General features: G+C 42.6%; 1 protein-coding gene across 1 annotated transcript in view; it reads left to right on the top strand.

The window, feature by feature from the left end:
* The window catches only part of PKD2L1 (polycystin 2 like 1, transient receptor potential cation channel), a 33649-nt gene that overhangs the window by 10219 nt on the left and 5586 nt on the right, over positions 1-17844 (top strand). The window contains 4 exon segments of the mRNA XM_065893895.1: positions 14893-15020; positions 15485-15735; positions 16687-16911; positions 17080-17308. Of these exon segments, the coding sequence (XP_065749967.1) occupies positions 14893-15020; positions 15485-15735; positions 16687-16911; positions 17080-17308 (833 nt within the window).

Consider the following 17844-nt stretch of genomic DNA (forward strand, 5'->3'; position numbering starts at 1 on the left):
GGCGGGGGTCCCGGGGGCCGGGAGCTGCTGGAGGGCCGGTCCGGGCGGCAGCGCGGCGCCCGGGCTGACCGGGTCCCGACTGAGACGCGGAGAAGCGAGGTGACCGCAGCGGCGAGGGGCTGCAGCGGCCGGGGGGGCCTCACTCCTGCGCACGTCTTCGCAGTGCCTGCCAAACGCAGCCTCCAGCGCCGCTACAAATGGCCCTCTCAGCAGGTATCTTTTTGAGATAGTGATTTCATTTCCTTTGAATAAATACCTAGGAGTAGAATTACTGGATCATATGGTAGTCCTATTTTTAATTTTTTGAGAAACCATCATAGAAGATGTCTTTCTTGACTGAGCGTTCCTAGAATTAACAAAGAAAGGAACAGAAAGATATTGGACGTTCAGGAAGTATCTGTGGGTGAGCCCCTAACCCCCATGTGGCTGTAATGATGGCAGAAGATAATTGGTCACATAGTATCATAACATTAGTGAAGGCACAGTGGTGATGGAGAGAGCATGGGACCTGGAATAAGATGACTTGCTTCAAATGATGGTATAACCAGTTACTAGACACGTGCCTTTGACAAGATGTAGGTCAAGATACTTAAATCTCTGGAGGCCTTGATTTCCTTGTATATCTTTTCTTTTTTTTTTTTTTTTTGCACAGCTTGTGGGATCTTAGTTCCCTGACCAGGGATCGAACCCGTGACCCCTGCAGTGGAAGCATGAAGTCTTAACCACTGGACTGCCAGGGAAGTCCCCCTTTTAAAAAAAAATTTTATTGGGGTATAGTTAATTTGCAATGTTGTGTTATCTTTGTATTTCAAGTGAGGATAATGTCTGCCTTTGTGAGACTCTGGTGGAAAACAAATAAGGCACTCAGTACAGTGCCTGGCATATAGTGGGCTTTCAATAAATATCAGTTGTCATTCCACATCGTTTCCATAAATTTGGAAAATATTGAAATGTAAAGTTTAACACACCGGAAGCCCAGGGTCTGTTTGAAAACACCAGGATAATGCTTAGCAAGGATAAGAAAGATTAGCCCTCTAGAAAGGGTTGCCAAGGATTAAGAATGGCCATGGGATGATGGTTTCATGCCTCAGCACACTCAATTACCCTTGGCCTCTCCAGACCCAGAGAATTACAAAGTCCTTCTAGTACTAGGGTGAGGTGATCTGAGTCAGTTCAACTTCAATGATAGGGATTTAGGCCCTACCAGCAGGCTTTGACCTGTATTTGCTATAGCAGAATTCCCTGGTGTCCCAGAATTTCCAGGGCATGGATCAGTATTACAAGACCGGTGGGCCTGGACATATCCTGTTGTCCAATGCTGAGTGACAACTTGTCATTTAGTTTCCCCCACGTGGGACTGTCATTGGTCTCTAGAAGTACAGTAGTACATTTAAGTGCTAGATCTTAGGATCAGGGAAAGGATTTTTAAGAAGAGCTATGCTTCAGTCAAACACAGAAGTGCAGGCAGCACTAGCTGATGAAATCTGGGGCACCACCAGTGTAAGTGGCCCGAGAAAGGACACATAGCACGTATTCATAAGGCATGAGTCTGAGTGCTGACTCTGCCTCTCGCCAGCTGAATGACCCTGAGCTAATCATATAAACTCTGAACTTCATGATTCATAGGAAACCGCTCATGGGTAAGGCGGAACAATCAGGCCATGGCTGACCGGCTATAGCAAGATATTGCATGGAAAAGCTCTTTGAAAGCTATGCAGTGTGGTACACAGGTAAGGGATTTTAATAATATTGATAATGATCTCTTTACACTATGGAGTGGTGGCAGCAGGAAGTCTAGGGTTTTAAGTTCAGGCAGATTCTCAGGTCTGGGTGGAGGTGCTAGTCACAGAAATGAGGCATAGGGCAGTGGTTCTCAAAGGTGAGCAGATTATTTCACAGCATGAAGGAAAAGGACAGTTGAGCCAATGAGAGCTTGGGTATTCATACATTCAAACATTTATGAAGTCCTACTATGTGTCAGGCCCTAGGCCAAATGTTAAAGGGTTTGAAATAGAGAGACTCATCCTTTGCCTTCAAGGAGCAAAAGAGGTGGACATGTAAACCCACAGTGACATGTGGTGTGATGAATGTAATAGTGAAGGAGTGCTCTGGACCATGGCAAGATGTGAGGGGCAGAATGGTCAGAGAGACCTGGGAACTGTTGCAGGTCCCAGAGGCAGGCAACCATTCACATCCGAGAAGCCCCGAGTCAATGCCAGGGAAGCCTAAAGTCATTGCCGTTTGCTTGCTTGCTTGTTTTAACATCTCTGGCTTTCAGCCTGGAGGAGGCAGGGGTCGAAGGAGGCAGCAAGAGCCAGCTAAGACCTCAGACTATGGAAATGCAAGAGCTTTGCTGAGTCTGGAAGGGCAAGTATGAGAGGAAAATGTAATTTTAACTAATGCATAGTCCTTGTTTTAAAAAGTCCAATAGGGCCACTGTTATTAACCACTGTTAATAGTTTGGTGTATATAATTTCAGCCATTTTCTAGGCACATGTAGATATACATAAATTTAAATAAGAGGCCTTGGTTGGTTTATACTAGAAGGCGGTCTGTGTAAACAGAGATGAAATGTCCACCAAAGGTGGGAAGTGTAGGAGGCTTTCCCAAGGTGTTGATGGCTGATGGCAATAATCTCAGTATAGGAGGATCTCTTGATGTACTTTGTAGAAACTAACTCACACTTCAAAATATCTGCCAGGAACTGCCAGCCTGCAGTGAAGGCAGGAATCAGGGGCAGTGCTTCTTGCTGGGTACTTCTGTATCCTGGCCTGACTCTCCCAGCATCTCCTTTCTTCTCTCTCGTCTCTTTCCCCAGCTCTGGTCCACTTTGCTTTCTTCTCACCTACCTCTGCCCACAGTATTTGACGCTTCTTTCCTTTTGACTTTTTTCTCTGGTCCACTGTCCATAGTCCTCCTGTCCCTGACACAGCTTCTTGAGATTTCTTTGAAAGGCTCTTTCTGATGGGAACTCCAGGGAAACATTGTTCACTTTTGGTTCTTGAGCCCCAGGGAAGGTGTGTTTTGTTTTGTTTTTTTAACTGAAGTTGATTTACAATATTGTGTTAATTTCTGCTGTACAGCAAAGTATTTCAGTTATGCATATATATATATATATATATACATTCTTTTTTAAAATTCTTTTTCATTATGGTTTATCATAGGATACTGAATATAGTTGTCTGTGCTATACAGTAGGACCTTGTTGTTTATCCATTCCATATATAACAGCTTACATCTGCTAACCCCAATATCCCACTCCATCCTTACCAAACCCCTTCCCCCTTGGCAACCACCAGTCTGTTCTCTATGTCTGTGAGTCTGTTTCTGTTTCCTAGATAGGTTCATTTATGTCATATTTTAGATTCCACATATAAGTGATATCATATGGTATTTGTCTTTCTCCTTCTGACTTACTTCACTTAGCGATAATCTCTAGGTCCATCCATATTGCTGCAAATGGCATTATTTCATTCTTTTTTTACGGCTGAGTAATATTCTATTGTATATGTATACCACATCTTCTCTATCTATTCATCTGTTGGTGAATGTTGAGGTTGCTTCCCATGTCTTGGCTATTGTGAATAGTGCTGCTGTGAACATAGGGGTGCATGTATCTTTTTGGATTAGAGTTTTGTTGGATATATGCCCAGAAGTGGGACTGCTGTATCATATGACAATTCTATTTTTAGTTTTTTGAGGAACCTCCATACTGTTTTCCATAGTGGTTGTGATCTCGGCGAGGCAGCAATGAGTGGTGCTGTGAAGCGAGATCTTAATTCCCTGCCCAGGAATTGAACCTGGGTAGCCTGGATGAAAACTAGGAATCCTGGCCACCAGACCCCCTGGCTCTTGCCCCCAGTGAAAAATGCATTTCTCACAGAGGCAAACCTGTAAAAACAGGTACAAAGTTTATTATTAGAGACATAGCACAGCAACAAGTGGGAGAGCGCACAGAGAAACACTTTGTTTAGTTAAGATAGAAGCAAGGCAGAGATGCACACCTGGAGAGAAAGGGTGGGGCATCCTCCCTAATAAGGAGGAGTGCAGTAAAGAGGCGGTTAAGTCATTTATATAGGTCAGTTCTTCTGGGTCTTTGTTTACCTTTGGCCAATTATCTGGTTGCTTTTTCCACACCTGACCTGCCTTAGGGGCCTCCCCAACATGCGTGTGCAACTTTCTTCCAAGATGGATTACAGCCCAGAGGCCTATGGGATGGCCTTAGCATCACGTATTATGGGGTGGTGCCCCCTCCTTTTTGACCCCCAAGGAGCCTTTCTGCGCATGTGCGATGTTTCCCTTGCCCCAAGATGGGAAATGTATGACCTCTTGATCTTTTAACAGGGTGTAGTCCCACTCTGTCCCTGCCATAAAAATGTCCAATGTCTGGTTATTTACCTTATTTCTGTTGCTGGTTTTTATGAGGTGCAGATCTCGAAATATAGACAGGAGACCAGTCATAAATATGTAGTCCTGGGGCCCACTTGTCTCTTGCTTCAGGAAATGTAAACAGGGAGCTAGTAATGAATGTCTGGCCTGGAGCCCATCTTCTTCTTACCCCAGGAAGTGTGAACAGGAGACCAGTTGTAAATGTCTAGCCTGGAGCCCATCTATCTCCTGCCTCAGTTGTACCAACTTACATAGGAAAAGTTTGATAATGTATTTCAAGGAGTTCACGCCCTTCAAAGCGATAATGACATGGTCTCTATTTAAATGATTTAAAAATCAATCCATATATTAATTACTTAAATACGTCTTCCCTTTCTATAGAACAATTTGAGAGCCTCCTTTTGTGTACTGAGTGAGCATGCCCTGTGGTAGAGGAGGTGATGCATTTATCTGCCGTGTCTGAAGCAGTCTTCATACATTTTTCCTGGACTGCTTTAATTTTGCAATATCACATGAGCCAATCAATGATGGGCGACCCTTAACAGACCCTGTAACTCCAGAGAGAATCAATTCTTGGCATTGGATGAACATACGGTTTGGTCATGGTATTGATTATCCTACAGTCTTCACGGAATCATTGATGCATGCAGCTTGGATTGCAAAATTACAGGTGAAGTCCATGGCTTCTCTGTAGTGAAATCACTCATTACCAATTCTACTATACCTTAGTCACCTTTCTGTAATCTTTTATAAGGATAGTGCGTGAAACGGTGGCATCATAATTGGGGTAACCCCGATATATGTGGTTTAGGTATGTCTTGCCTGGTTTCCCAGCTTTCCTGGGTCCACATTTTCAAGGACTCTAGCCATGGCACCCTTTAACATCAAGGGCTCTTCTCTTAATGCTTCCTCAGTTTTAGTATTAAATATCTCTTTGGTGTAGGTAGATATAGGCAGCAAAGTCTTTTTTTAAATTTATTTAATTTATTTATTTTTGGCTGGGTGGGGTCTTCATTGCTGCACGTGGGCTTTCTCTAGTTGTGGCAAGCGGGGGCTACTCTTTGTTGCAGTGTACGTGCTCCTCGTTGCAGTGGCTTCTCTTGTTGCAGGGCATGGGCTCTAGGCTCGTGGGCCTCAGTGGTTGTGGCACGTGGGATCAGTAGTTGTGGCTCATGGGCTCTGGAGTGCAGGCTCAGTAGTTGTGGCGCACGGGCTTAGTTGCTCCCCGGCATGTGGGATCTTCCCGGACCAGGGATCGAACCTGTGTCCCCTGCATTGGCAGGCGGATTCTTAACCACTGCGCCACCAGGGAAGTCCTAGGCAGCAAAGTCTTTAAACATCAGGTCTATAGTACTCTCCATGGCCTTGGCTTTTATCAAGATGATCAGTCTCTGGGAGATCTCAGAGAAATCTTTCAAGGAAACACAGATAAGAGCAAGCACAGTCTTACTCTATAACCTTCTAGGAGGATATGTGTAGAACCACTTCTGACTCATCAGCCAGTAAAAAAACCCATACTGAGGCAGGTCTCTTATGTTATACCCCAGTTGGCATCTTCTCTTGAAACAGTGTGCCCTTCTTAAAGACCAAAGCTATATATGTCATATATCTCTCCTGATATTGCTGAAGTTCATTCTATGTCTTGAGGTTTTTGGACAAGAACTATGCTATTTGGGGGGCAGTATTTTTCTTTCCAGGATGGCCCTGAAGAAGACCATCCATCTTCCTCAGGGCCTTTGACCTCCTGGTTTAACTGCTGTCTTAATAAACTTTTCAAGTGGTTCTGAAACCATGTAACAGTTTACAATCCATCAGCTAAGGTTATATTAAATCTATAAGAATCAATTGCTTTTGCTTGCTCTTGTACCTGCACTAAGAAATTGAACAGAACAGAGAAATTCCAGCAGCTGATCACAAGTGTATTCTTGTGGCCTGTTCCCTAGTCCCATCTTCAATCATGTAGGTATCTTATTTCAGTATTTCATCCCCTGAGATGATCTGTTACGAAATTGATTCAGCATGGACACATATTTATAGGTCTTTCTTACCCCTGTCCTAAGATCTCAGAGCTGTCAGAAATTTTAGGGGGATCACTAGTCAGTTCTTGGATTCGTTTTCCACTTCTCAGAATGATCACCTTCAGCCTGATTGGATTCCTTCAAAAGCAACTCATAACCCATTGGCCGTGAATCTGATTTCCTAAGAAGAAACGGGCCATGTGTAGTCATAGGTTCTCTACAACTTTAATCCTCTCAGCGTAAATCCTAAAAGGCTTGATAATGCTTAGTTACCAAGGCAGCTGTGAGTGATATAGTTCTCTCAGCTGTATTCTCTTAGATACACTGATGTGAAATCCTTCAGTGAACGCTCTGAGGACTTAACCCTTCCCTCATTTCCAGGTCCCAACTTTCTTCTGCCTACTCTCCATCTTAAGAACCATAAGGTATTTGGAATCCAACTTTGGATGATCCAATAGCATTAATCAGAATGTGTCAGTGGAATGGCAAGCAAAGAAGAGAGTGAAGGGAGGAATTGCCCAAGAAGAACAACAAAATAATTAATTTTTCAAAAAAAGATTTTCATTTTGTATTTATTTGTTTATTTATTTATTTATTATTTATTTTGGCTGCACTGGGTCTTAGTTGCAGGATCTTCATTGCGGCATGCATGTGGGATCTAGTTCTCTGATCAGGGATCAAACCCGGCCCCCCTGCATCGGGAGCACGGAGTCTTACCCACTGGACCACCAGGGAAGTCCTGACAACAAAAGAATTTCTTAATAGGGGACATCGTATTAAGAAAAGGAAAAATGTTCTGTGTATCCAGTAAATGGTTTTAACCAAGAGGTCTGAGATTAGACTTGGCTTTTCTTAGGATAGGAATTTTGTGCTAACAGCTTGTTGACTTCAGCTCTTTTTCCCTCTATGCTTATCCTTCTTAGAAAAGTTCCTTTTGCAAAGTACCCTTCTGATATGGATGTATTCATATGAATTGCTTCAGTTGGGATGTTGGTTTAGCTGCAATAACAGTGGCTTAAATAAGATAGAAGCTTGTTTCTCTGTCATGTAACAATCTGAGGTATAAGAAGCCCTGGACTAATGTGGGGCTCCACAATCATGTGGGGCCCAGGCTCATTCTACCCTATTGCCATCCTCAACATATGGCATCTGTCTCATGTTCCAGCTCCTGCTCTTATGTCCATGCTCTAGCCAACAGGAAGTAGGAAAATAGAAAGGGAAAGCATTTTCCTTCCTTTTAAGGACATAAGTCAGAGATGTACATGGGAACATGTCACTCCACTTGTATTCCATTGGCCAAAATTTATTCAGATGGTCACTATACCTAGCTGCAAGGGAAGTTGGATAATGTGATGTTTAGTTGGGCAGCCATGTGCCCCTAGATAAAATTATATTATTATGCAAGAAGGAGAGGAAAGCTATTGGGGAATAACTAGCAGTTTGTGCCAGGTAGGGGAAGGGTAAATCGTGCCCATAGTTTGGCATGGGAGCAGTAACAGCTAATGGAACCTGGAGAAATCAAGGAATTTATAACCTCCCTGACATAAATCATAATGGAAGCTGATGAGATATGGTTCTTTTCCATCAGGAGTGAGTATTAAAATGTTTAGCTAAGCTATTGTGAAACTATCATCAGAGGCTGTTGGGGAGGCATTAAGAAGGGTGAGTTTCAGGGCATTGTATTTTATTTCACAAGATAGTAGACTCACCCTGTAGGGATAATCATAGACCTTATTTCCCTCCAAATTATTTACATGACCAAAGCCAAACAGGATCCAGTGTCCTAATAAATAGGTAAAGATATTTCAGAGAGCTTCTCAGCAAGATCTCTGATAAGAGAGGCTCAGGAAAAGACCATCAGAGGAGCTGTTGGTTAAATATATAGAATTGGTAAAGCCCAAGGAACTTCCAACTCTTCAACAGTTGGAGGACTGTTATCACAGTGGATGTTCTATCCACATAATGACTGCCAGGGCTGGGACTGGGGTGAAAGAGACCTCCATTTTTCTAGAGAAGCATCCTCAATGCTTTTCTTCAGAGCTAGCCAGTTAGCAGTTGGCTTTTGCGTGTCAAACACTTGAAGGCACAGAGTTTCCAACAGAGGAGTAGTGTAGACACATAAAGGAATTATACACTTGCTGGCAGAAGCACCGCAGCTCTTCAAGGTTCTTTGTCAATTAGTTGAGAGAAAGGATCTCGTTCCTGCTCAGAAAGAGTGCTGTTAGAAAAGGATGGCTATGTTCCCTTAAATGGTGATTAGGGACAGGGAAGGAGCTCAGTAGCACGATGATGACCTGTATGGCAATCACCCGGGAAAGGAGAGGCACAAAGCAACTGCTGACTTCTTATTGCTCTGATCTGGGAAGGTCTTCCAGCACTTCAAAAAAGAGGACAAGAATATTTGGTCTCTACTATGAATATTGGAATGGATAAAATCAAATTATTATTCAAGCTCACGATGGTGATGATTAATAATAATTATTACAGTCACACTTAGTTAATTACAATATACTTATGCCCCACCTATGTCCAAAAGGAATCTGAGTCACTTACATTAAAAAGCACAAATACGGGGACCCAGTGGTTAAGACTCCTCGCTCCCAATGTGGGGCCTTGTCAGGGAACTAGATCCCTCATGCCATGACTGAAAAAGAAAAAGATCCCGCATGCCGCAGCTAAGACCCAGAGCAGCCAAATAAATAAATAAATAAATGTTTTTAAAACACAGATACAATAAAATATAACCCTTTAGAATTGTAATAAAAAGACTTAACAAAAGACTGGGAAGAGATAGGGGAGGAAGATAACTTAAGATAAACAAATGCACTGCAAGTGAGAACAAAGCCTGGGGTTCCTGGAAACCAAAGCAAAGAAGAAAACACAAATAGATTGAGTAGTTCTCATTGTGAGTAAGAAAGAGCACACCAGTTAATAAGAAGATGCTAACTCTGGGAAGAATTGGCTTTGTTGGATTTTATGTAAGAAACATGGAATATCATAATGGATAAAAGCAATGTTAAAGATTGGAGCTACTTTTCTTTTGACTGTGTTTTATATCTGCCTCCCTTAAAATCTGTATAATATCCTTACTCTATAAAGGCAATTTTTAGGAGTAGGGATATATATTTACATACGTATATATATATTTATGTATCTCTATACATGTATGTGTGCATATATGTACAAGTTAGATATTTGTAAACACACATATATATGTTTGTGTGTATAAATTTCATGATATTCTAGAAACCTGACTTTACCCAAAAATATAGTTCAGAAAGCTTTGAGAAATGAATGGTATTCCTAGAATATCATCCTCAGTTGACCTAGTCAGCAAACCCTCTTCAATATAGGGTAATAATGTATTTTAATTAATGTAGACTTTGTCACAGATATGCGAAAGTCATCCACAGCCCTCTAGAGACGTTCAGACAGTAGCGGAAGCTTTTCTAGCTCCATTTTCCTCAGAAATAATGCAATCTTTTTGAAAATGTCGTGGTTTTCCTATAAGTAAGGAGTATGTCACAATAAAATAAAATCCAGTGAGAACAGGCTTAAACCTGAATGGAATTTTTTGTCTAGGTAATGAAAGTCCAAAGGAGGACAGGGTTCAGGGCTGATCAATCCAGTGGCTTAAGGACATCATCAAAGACTCACCTGCTTCTGTTATTCAGTTCTGTCAGCTGCACAGTCAGTTTCATGCTAAGTCTGGATCATCTGGGGCTTTCTTATTCATATCTAGTAAGAGACAGTAGGTCCCAAAATGTTCCAGAAATCTCTCTTCATGAGTCCTTGATCTCAAATGGATTACATGCCCATCCCTGAACTGATAATGGTACCAAGGGAGGGGTATTTGTGGATTAGCTTAGCACTGAGCTCCCTTTCCAAGCCCTAGAGCCAGCTGTGGATTCAGCATCTGGCAACATATGTGAGATGCTTAGTAGAGGTGTGATACCTCAAATAAAATCATGGTATGAACCAAGAGAGGGTCTTAGGAAGTAGTCACAAAGCCCAATATAGCATCCAGCACCTGGAAATTTCATCCTGTGACTTGAAAACAAATAGGTAGAAAGATTTTAAAAATGATTTTATTATTTTTATGTTCTATTATTACAGCATTAATTGAACTCCATGGGAATGAAGAAAAATAAAATCTGCCTATTATACTGTTCATTAAAAAGTCCAATTTTCCTTTAAGGTTTTATATATTTACTATTTTTAAAATATTTAAATGTAATGATAGCAGCGAAACAATTTTGCATTTTGCTTTTATTACCAATTCAATGGTTGTATCATACTCCATTAAGTGGCTCAGTGATATAAGTTATTTATAATTATCTATAATTTATTGCCTCTCTGTAGGACATTTAGGTTGCTTGTAATTTTTTGATGTTGTAAATAACCCAGGTAACATTTTTATGCCTGCGTTTTTTTCCTTCGAGACTCATCTATGTCAGAGTATGATTCTTCATACAGATTTATATACATTTATTCACTAATACCAGAATGAAGAAATTTGAAGCTTCTTTTTAAAAAAATTAATTTATTATTATTTTTGGCGGTGCATTGGGTCTTCGTTGCTGTGCGCAGGCTTTCTCTAGTTGCAGCAAGCGGTGTGCGGGCTTCTCATTGCAGTGGCTTCTCTTGTTGCGGAGCACGAGCTCTAGGTGCACAGGCTTCAGTAGTTGTGGCATGCAGGCTCAGTAGTTGTGGCGCACGGGCTAAGCTGCTCCGTGGCATGTGGGATCTTTGCTCCGCAGCATGTGGGATCTTCCTGGAACAGGGATTGAATCCGTGTCCCCTGCATTGGCAGACGGATTCTTAACCACCGAGCCACCAGGGAAGTCCCTGAAGCTTCTTTTAAGATGCTGATCTTTTGAGTTTACCAACTGCTTTCATAATTTGCCTCCTGACTCAGATATTGAACTCTTCAAATAGTTTTCTTATAAGGATACCTTATAAACATGCACAATCCTAACCATTTGGATTGACCTTTGGAAGGAGAGCCAGGTCCCTAATCAGAAGGATTTTGAGTAGTGGAGTGACATGTTAGTATAATGTAGAGCAGTGGCTAAATTCAGGGTCTTTGGAGAGAATCAGACCTGAGTTTGAATTCAAGTCTACCTCTTTGCTATCTGATCTTTGGACAAATTATTTAATAACATTTTGGATTTCAGTTATCTGCATAAAATACAGATAGTTCCTACTACTTTATGAGGTTTTTTTTCAGGATTATGGGAGAAAATGTATTCAAAGCCTGGTGAATAATAAGTGTCAATAGTAGTGCTTATCGTTATTATTCAGCAACTGTGAATTTGACCTGAAACCAAGGGTAAAAGGCATGATATAATGTATAGGAGAATTTAGTTTCTGTCCAAGGGAAAAAACATCAGATTCCCTGTAGTGGATGTGGCCACCTGGTCTCTGAATCCCTTTCACAGCATTCTCATGCAGTCATTGTCCAGTGTCTGAAACTTTCCTGGAATGAGGCCCTCACTACACCTAAAAGGTGTTAAAGTGCTGACATACTGACATTTGATATACTGACACAAGTTCTGATTCCTCCCTGTTCCTGTCCTTTCTCTGGCCTAGTGTTACCTTTTGAAGCACACAGAGCAACTCCACTCCTTCACTGGATCTTAAAGGAAGGCTCCAGGAAGGCCAGACACTGCCCATTGCAGGAACCCCTTCCACGTGATCCTCAGCAGATGGTCCTTTGCTGACACTCTCAGGGGCAAAATGGATGTTTGTGAAGTGTGGTCCTTTTCTTAATAGGAAGCACTAATGGTTAGGAATCTCTGCCTTTTATGAAACTTAAGTTTTCCCTCCTGTAACTTCTACCTTTTGGATATAGTGCTGTCCTTAAAGCAGAACAGAATTAGTTTACTATGGAGGGAAACAGATTTGCATTTGAATCCTGGCTCCCTTAGTTGTTTACCTTGGGAAAGTGACTTCAGCCCTCTGAGACTGGGAAATAATAGCACCTAATACATAAGGTTGTTGTAGGATTAAATGAAATAAGCATGTCAAGCACTTAACATAGGGCACATATTAGGTGTTCTGAGTATCAGTGGGCATTTGACTAGGTGAAACCATTTTTCTCAGAATACATAGTCTTTACTGTCTTGGATAATAATCAGTGATGTTATGCCTCCGTAAAGGGTTGACAATCTGTTCAGAGCAATACTGATTTTGAGTGGTAACTTTGGAGAATTGGAGAGGAGGAAAAGATATAGCCGTGACTACCACCTAGTGGCCACCTAGAGGTATAACAATTTAATCAGCAATGTCTTTAGGAAAAGTTCAGCTCGCTGACCATCAGTTCTAACTGCGGCGGACCCTCAGCAGACAGAAGTTTGATTTCCAACCAATTTTCCAGATCCAGAAGAGTTGAGTCTGAGTCCTACAGATACTGAGGATGGGAATCACAGATTTTATTTAGAGAGAAGTCAAGTCATTTCTTGGAATTAATAGAGTGGAATGCGGAAATGTGAAATAATAATGCTTTCTTTCTGCTGATTTCCTCCTGGAAACGTATGATGTTGCTTGTGCCTAATCTGGGACCACTCACTGGCCTTTCTTTCCCCCAAGACTGTGGATGAACTTCAGTCCACACCAAAGCATTCCCTTTCCAGAAAGGGAATAAAATATGTTCCAAGATTTGAAAATAAAATTCTTAAAGGGAATTGCTCACAAGAGGCTGACAAATCCTACTTTAAATTTTTTGGTTTAATTTTTTGAGTTAAAGTTTAATTAGTGAACTGAAAAGTTACAAGAGTAATACAAAGAGTTCTTACATATATTTCACCCAGATCTCCCAAATACGAATATTTTACCATGTTTGCTTTTCCTTTATCATTCTCTCTCTCTGCCCGCCTCTTTCTCTTCACACATACACACACACAACTGCTTGAGGGTAAACTGCAGACATAATGTCCTGTTATTCCTAAATACTTTAATGTGTATTTTGTAAAAACAAGGAAATGATCAAAGTCAGGAAATTATCGATGATCCAGTACTATCATCTAATGAACAGACCTTATTACAGTTTCACCAATTATTCCACTAATAGCCTTTACAGCAAAAGAAAAAAATTATGGTCCAGGATGTAATCCTAACTAGATGCACATATTGCATGTAGTTTTCATGGTTCTTTAGTATTTTAGGACAATTTCTTTGTTTTTCATGACCTGGCTAAAAAACAGAGTAACAATTCAAAATATTGACAAATTATAAAAAGTTTTATAGAATTATAAAAAATTTAAAGAAAAGACAGGAATCCATGAGTTCATACTGATATATATACATGAATAAATTAATGAGGAAGAAGGAAAAGCTCTTCCTGAAGAGAATGCCAACTAATAAATGCAGAAGGAATGATGGAATGAGAAAATCACGGCTTGACAACCTTAATAGTAATAATTAGGCAAAAGTTGTCAAAGGATGCTAAAACTAGTAAGTGAAAGATTGATGAATAGCAGGATATTTGCATAGTTTCCAAGTATTTCCCCACAAAATATGTATTCATTACAAAGAGAAAAATAATAATTGTATATTGAAGAAAGCTGGATGATACCACCTAAACAAGGGATCAAAGTTAATATCACCAGTAGTAATACCGTTACACAATTTATGCCTCCTAATATCATGCACTGAAAAGGACACGGTCTCCTTCTTTGATATTCCTTGCCAAAAATGTATAATCTGAATTTAAACACAAGAAAATATCAAACAAATCTAAATTGAGGGGCAATCTATGAAGTAAATGGCTTATACTCTTCAAATTGTGCCTTTAACCAGAAAACTTATAGCGTCCCTTGACAGCCCTACTTCAGATGTCTGTATTAGGGTGGTCAAGGGAGATCTAGTTCTTCAGGGCAAAGGCCAGGTTTTATTTTGATCTGGGGATGCTCTGAGTCCCTCTCTTAGGAGACAACTGTGCCCATCAGGATGCACCAGGGCCAGAGGTGCCATGCCTACCTCCTACTCCCATGACTGCAGAGTCGCTGACTTCAAGGTCCAGGATACCACATCTCCATTGTACGATATTTGACCAGGGCCTTAGCATACCCTAGAATTTGGAGGCATTTTCCCAAGGGCATTAATAGAGGACAAATAAAAGGAAGCACTACCTGATGCAGAAGGTAGAAATTTCCTGGCTCTGGGGAGTAAGAACTAGGAAGTTAAGCTGGTTCTGGAAGAGAAAAGTGAATATTCAGAATGACGATGTCAAGAGATAAATACTGAGTGGAGTTCAGTCTTTCTGAGGTGAGTTGGGAAGAGAGAAAGAGAGCTTATAACCACAACTCTTCCCTAATGTGTTCCCTGGTTTCCCCAATGCAACCGTCAGCCTCCTTAGCCAACTCTAGGGGATAGGTCCCATCCAGGTGGCATCTTTGGCCTCAGGGCAGAGGCTTTCCTGTCCCCTCTGGATAATGGAGAAGGGAACAGTGTTCAAGACACAGCCTCTTGGGTTGGTTTCTAGTGACCTATGGAATGACAAGCTCCAGCGCCTATTACTACACCAAAGTGAGGTCTGAGCTCTTCTTACATACCCCATCAGACACTGGAGTCTCCTTCCAGGCCATCAGCAGCATGGCAGACTTCTGGGATGTGAGTATGAGATCTCCTCTGTCCCTCCCCTCTTCTTCTCAATGGCCTAAAGCCTGAGGCCACAGGCCAGGGTTCAGGGATGTCAGACAGTGGATAAGGCCATATCCAAAGACCAGGTCATTCCAGAATCAGGCCGAGTCAAAGGATCAGGCATGAATTAAAGGCTCAGACTAGACAGAGTTCAGGTAGTGATAGGTTAGAAATCAGGATGATAATCAGAGATTTAAGTCAGTACTTCAACTAGTATTGAGAATCAGAGGTAAGGCAGAATTTCAAACTGTATTTTAAATAAAGAATAAGGCCACATCAGGCTAAGATCTGGCCAAGGTTCATGACTCAGCTGAAGAGTCCAACAGAAGCATACTGGAGACAAGCTGGAGGGGTCAGGGAGTGTGGGAAAAGGTCATTCTAAGGGTAAGGGTCAGGATGAGGCTGGGTCAGGTTCAACCCAGTTTGTGGTTGAGTTTGCCCAGGGCCCACTACTGGACAGTTTGTATTGGACCAAATGGTACAACAACCAGAGCCTGGGCCGCGGCTCCTACTCCTTCATCTACTATGAGAACCTGCTGCTGGGGGCTCCGAGGCTGTGGCACCTGAGGGTCCACAATGACTCCTGAGTGGTGCACGAGGACTTCCACGAGGACATTCTGAGCTGCCACGACGTCTACTCCCCAGACAAAGAACAGCTCCCCTTTGGTCTCCTCAATGGCATAGCGTGAGTGAGTCCCCCCACCAGTGTCGCAGGGCTTGCCCCTCTGAGCCTGACACCATCCCAGCTTTGGGAACCACTTCCATTGAGTCTTAAGGAGCCTTGGGGGTACTTGGGGGAGCTGGGAGGCATCTCTCTGAGACCCATCTGTGACTGTTTGGAGACCTTGGTCTGGGGTCACTGAGGAACAGAGAGGGTGTGTTAGCAGATAGAGCCATAGCCTCTGGACTTGTTTCCACACACAGGTCACAGTCACAGTTGCCCTACTCTGGAGGCAGTCCTGCCAGAGGAAGCATCCTTTCTTGCCCAGAATTCCCTCAGGCGTATGGAGAATGGATGAAACATTGATGCTGCCACACAAGTCATGCTTGGTAGAGTCTGACCCTTGGAACTAATAGCGGAAGGCAGAAAGGGGCCACGGATGGATGAGGAATTAGGGAAGAAACGGGAGATGTGTGGATAGGACAGGAAGAAGGGGAAGGAAATAAGGGTCCAGGGAGGAAAGTTTGTGGACAGAACAGAAAATCATAGGGTTAAGTAGACAGGTGCAAAACTACAAGAGCAGAAGGGGTCTTTTCTGGCTTATGTGGGCCGGGTGCTTCCCTTATGGGGACTACTCAGGCTGGAGTCAAAAGTGGGCTTGGGTTTGTCATCCGTAGGCTTGGTGACAACGTGAAGATCAGGAGATTTACATTTGAGTTTCAGTTCTGCCACTAACTAGTTGGATTATCTCAGATATCTGAGTCTTAGTTTCCTCATTTGTAAAATGTAGATAATATTTACCCTCGCCTCCTCAAATAGTTATATTAAACAAGGTAATATATGTGAAATATATTATATATATATATATATGAAACTGTAAAGCCAAGACAATTATAAAGTATTGCCGTTGCCTTGGGAGACCAGCTTCTGGGGCTGGTTCAGACCTCTCTGCTCAGATGGCTTCTTCTGTGACAGATAGACCTACCACTCGCAGGATGAGCTGGGGGGCTCCTCTCACTGGGGCCAGCTCACAAGCTACAGCGGAGGTGGCTACCACCTGGACCTTCCAGGATCTTGACAGGCTAGTGCAGAGGCACTCAGGGACCTTCAGGAGGGCCTGTGGCTGGACAAGGGCAGTCGGGTGGTTTTCATTGACTTCTCAGTCTACAATGCCAACATTAATCTTTTCTGTGTTCTGAGGTGGGTCTCCTTTCCCTGCCTTCCCTCCATCCATGGCTGCTGATTCCCTTCTCCTCTGCCGGAGACCCTTCCCTAAACTTGTACCCTATGGTGGGGGTGGGGAGGGGAGGGCATGGGTAGAACTGTTCCAGCCCAGGCCCTACCAGACATCTCCCCCTCCTCCCACAGACTGGTGGTGGAGTTTCCAGCTACAGGAGGTGCCATCCCATCCTGGCAAATCTGCACAGTTAAGCTGATCCGTTGTGTCAGCAACTGGGACTTCTTTATCATTGGCTGTGAGATCATCTTCTGCATCTTCATCTTCTACTACGTAGTGGAGGAGAGCCTGGAGCTCCACATCTACCGGCTTCGTTACCTCAGCAGCATCTGGAACATTCTGGACCTGGTGGTCATCCTGGTGAGGGACAGATATCTTAGACTTGGGACATATGGGGTGGTGGAAGGGATCTACCCTGATAGGGGCTCCAAGTTCTTCCTTTTGGAGTCTCAAGTCCTCCTTGTGACTTCTGGTCAAATCACTGAGTAACAGCTCCCTAAACCAAAGGCTGATGTTCCCCTGGCTCAGCCCTGGAAAAATCCTGTCTCTATATCCCCTCTCCCTCTGGCTTATGATCCAGGCCCTGCTCTTTTATTTTTGTACTTGATATTAAGTTCCTCTTCTGTCTCTTGCCTTCATGACCTGTCCCCTTGACACCCCCCCCCCGCCTTTTCTCTTCACTCCTATTAAAATTTTCTGCCTCTTCATCTTCGTCACCTTCCTATTAACAGGACACATTAATTTCTGACCAAGTCTGGGAAGTGGTGGGGGAAATAAAATTGCTTGGCTCCATTTCTCCATGGTCCTTTACAACCTACATATTTACCACTGGCCCTAAAGCCTTCTCTTGGGCTTTAAGACGTTCCCCAATCCTCCTATCCAGTTCCTTTTGAACC

The sequence above is a fragment of the Phocoena phocoena genome, chromosome 16 (genome assembly GCF_963924675.1).
Source record: "Phocoena phocoena chromosome 16, mPhoPho1.1, whole genome shotgun sequence".
Lineage (NCBI taxonomy): Eukaryota > Metazoa > Chordata > Mammalia > Artiodactyla > Phocoenidae > Phocoena > Phocoena phocoena.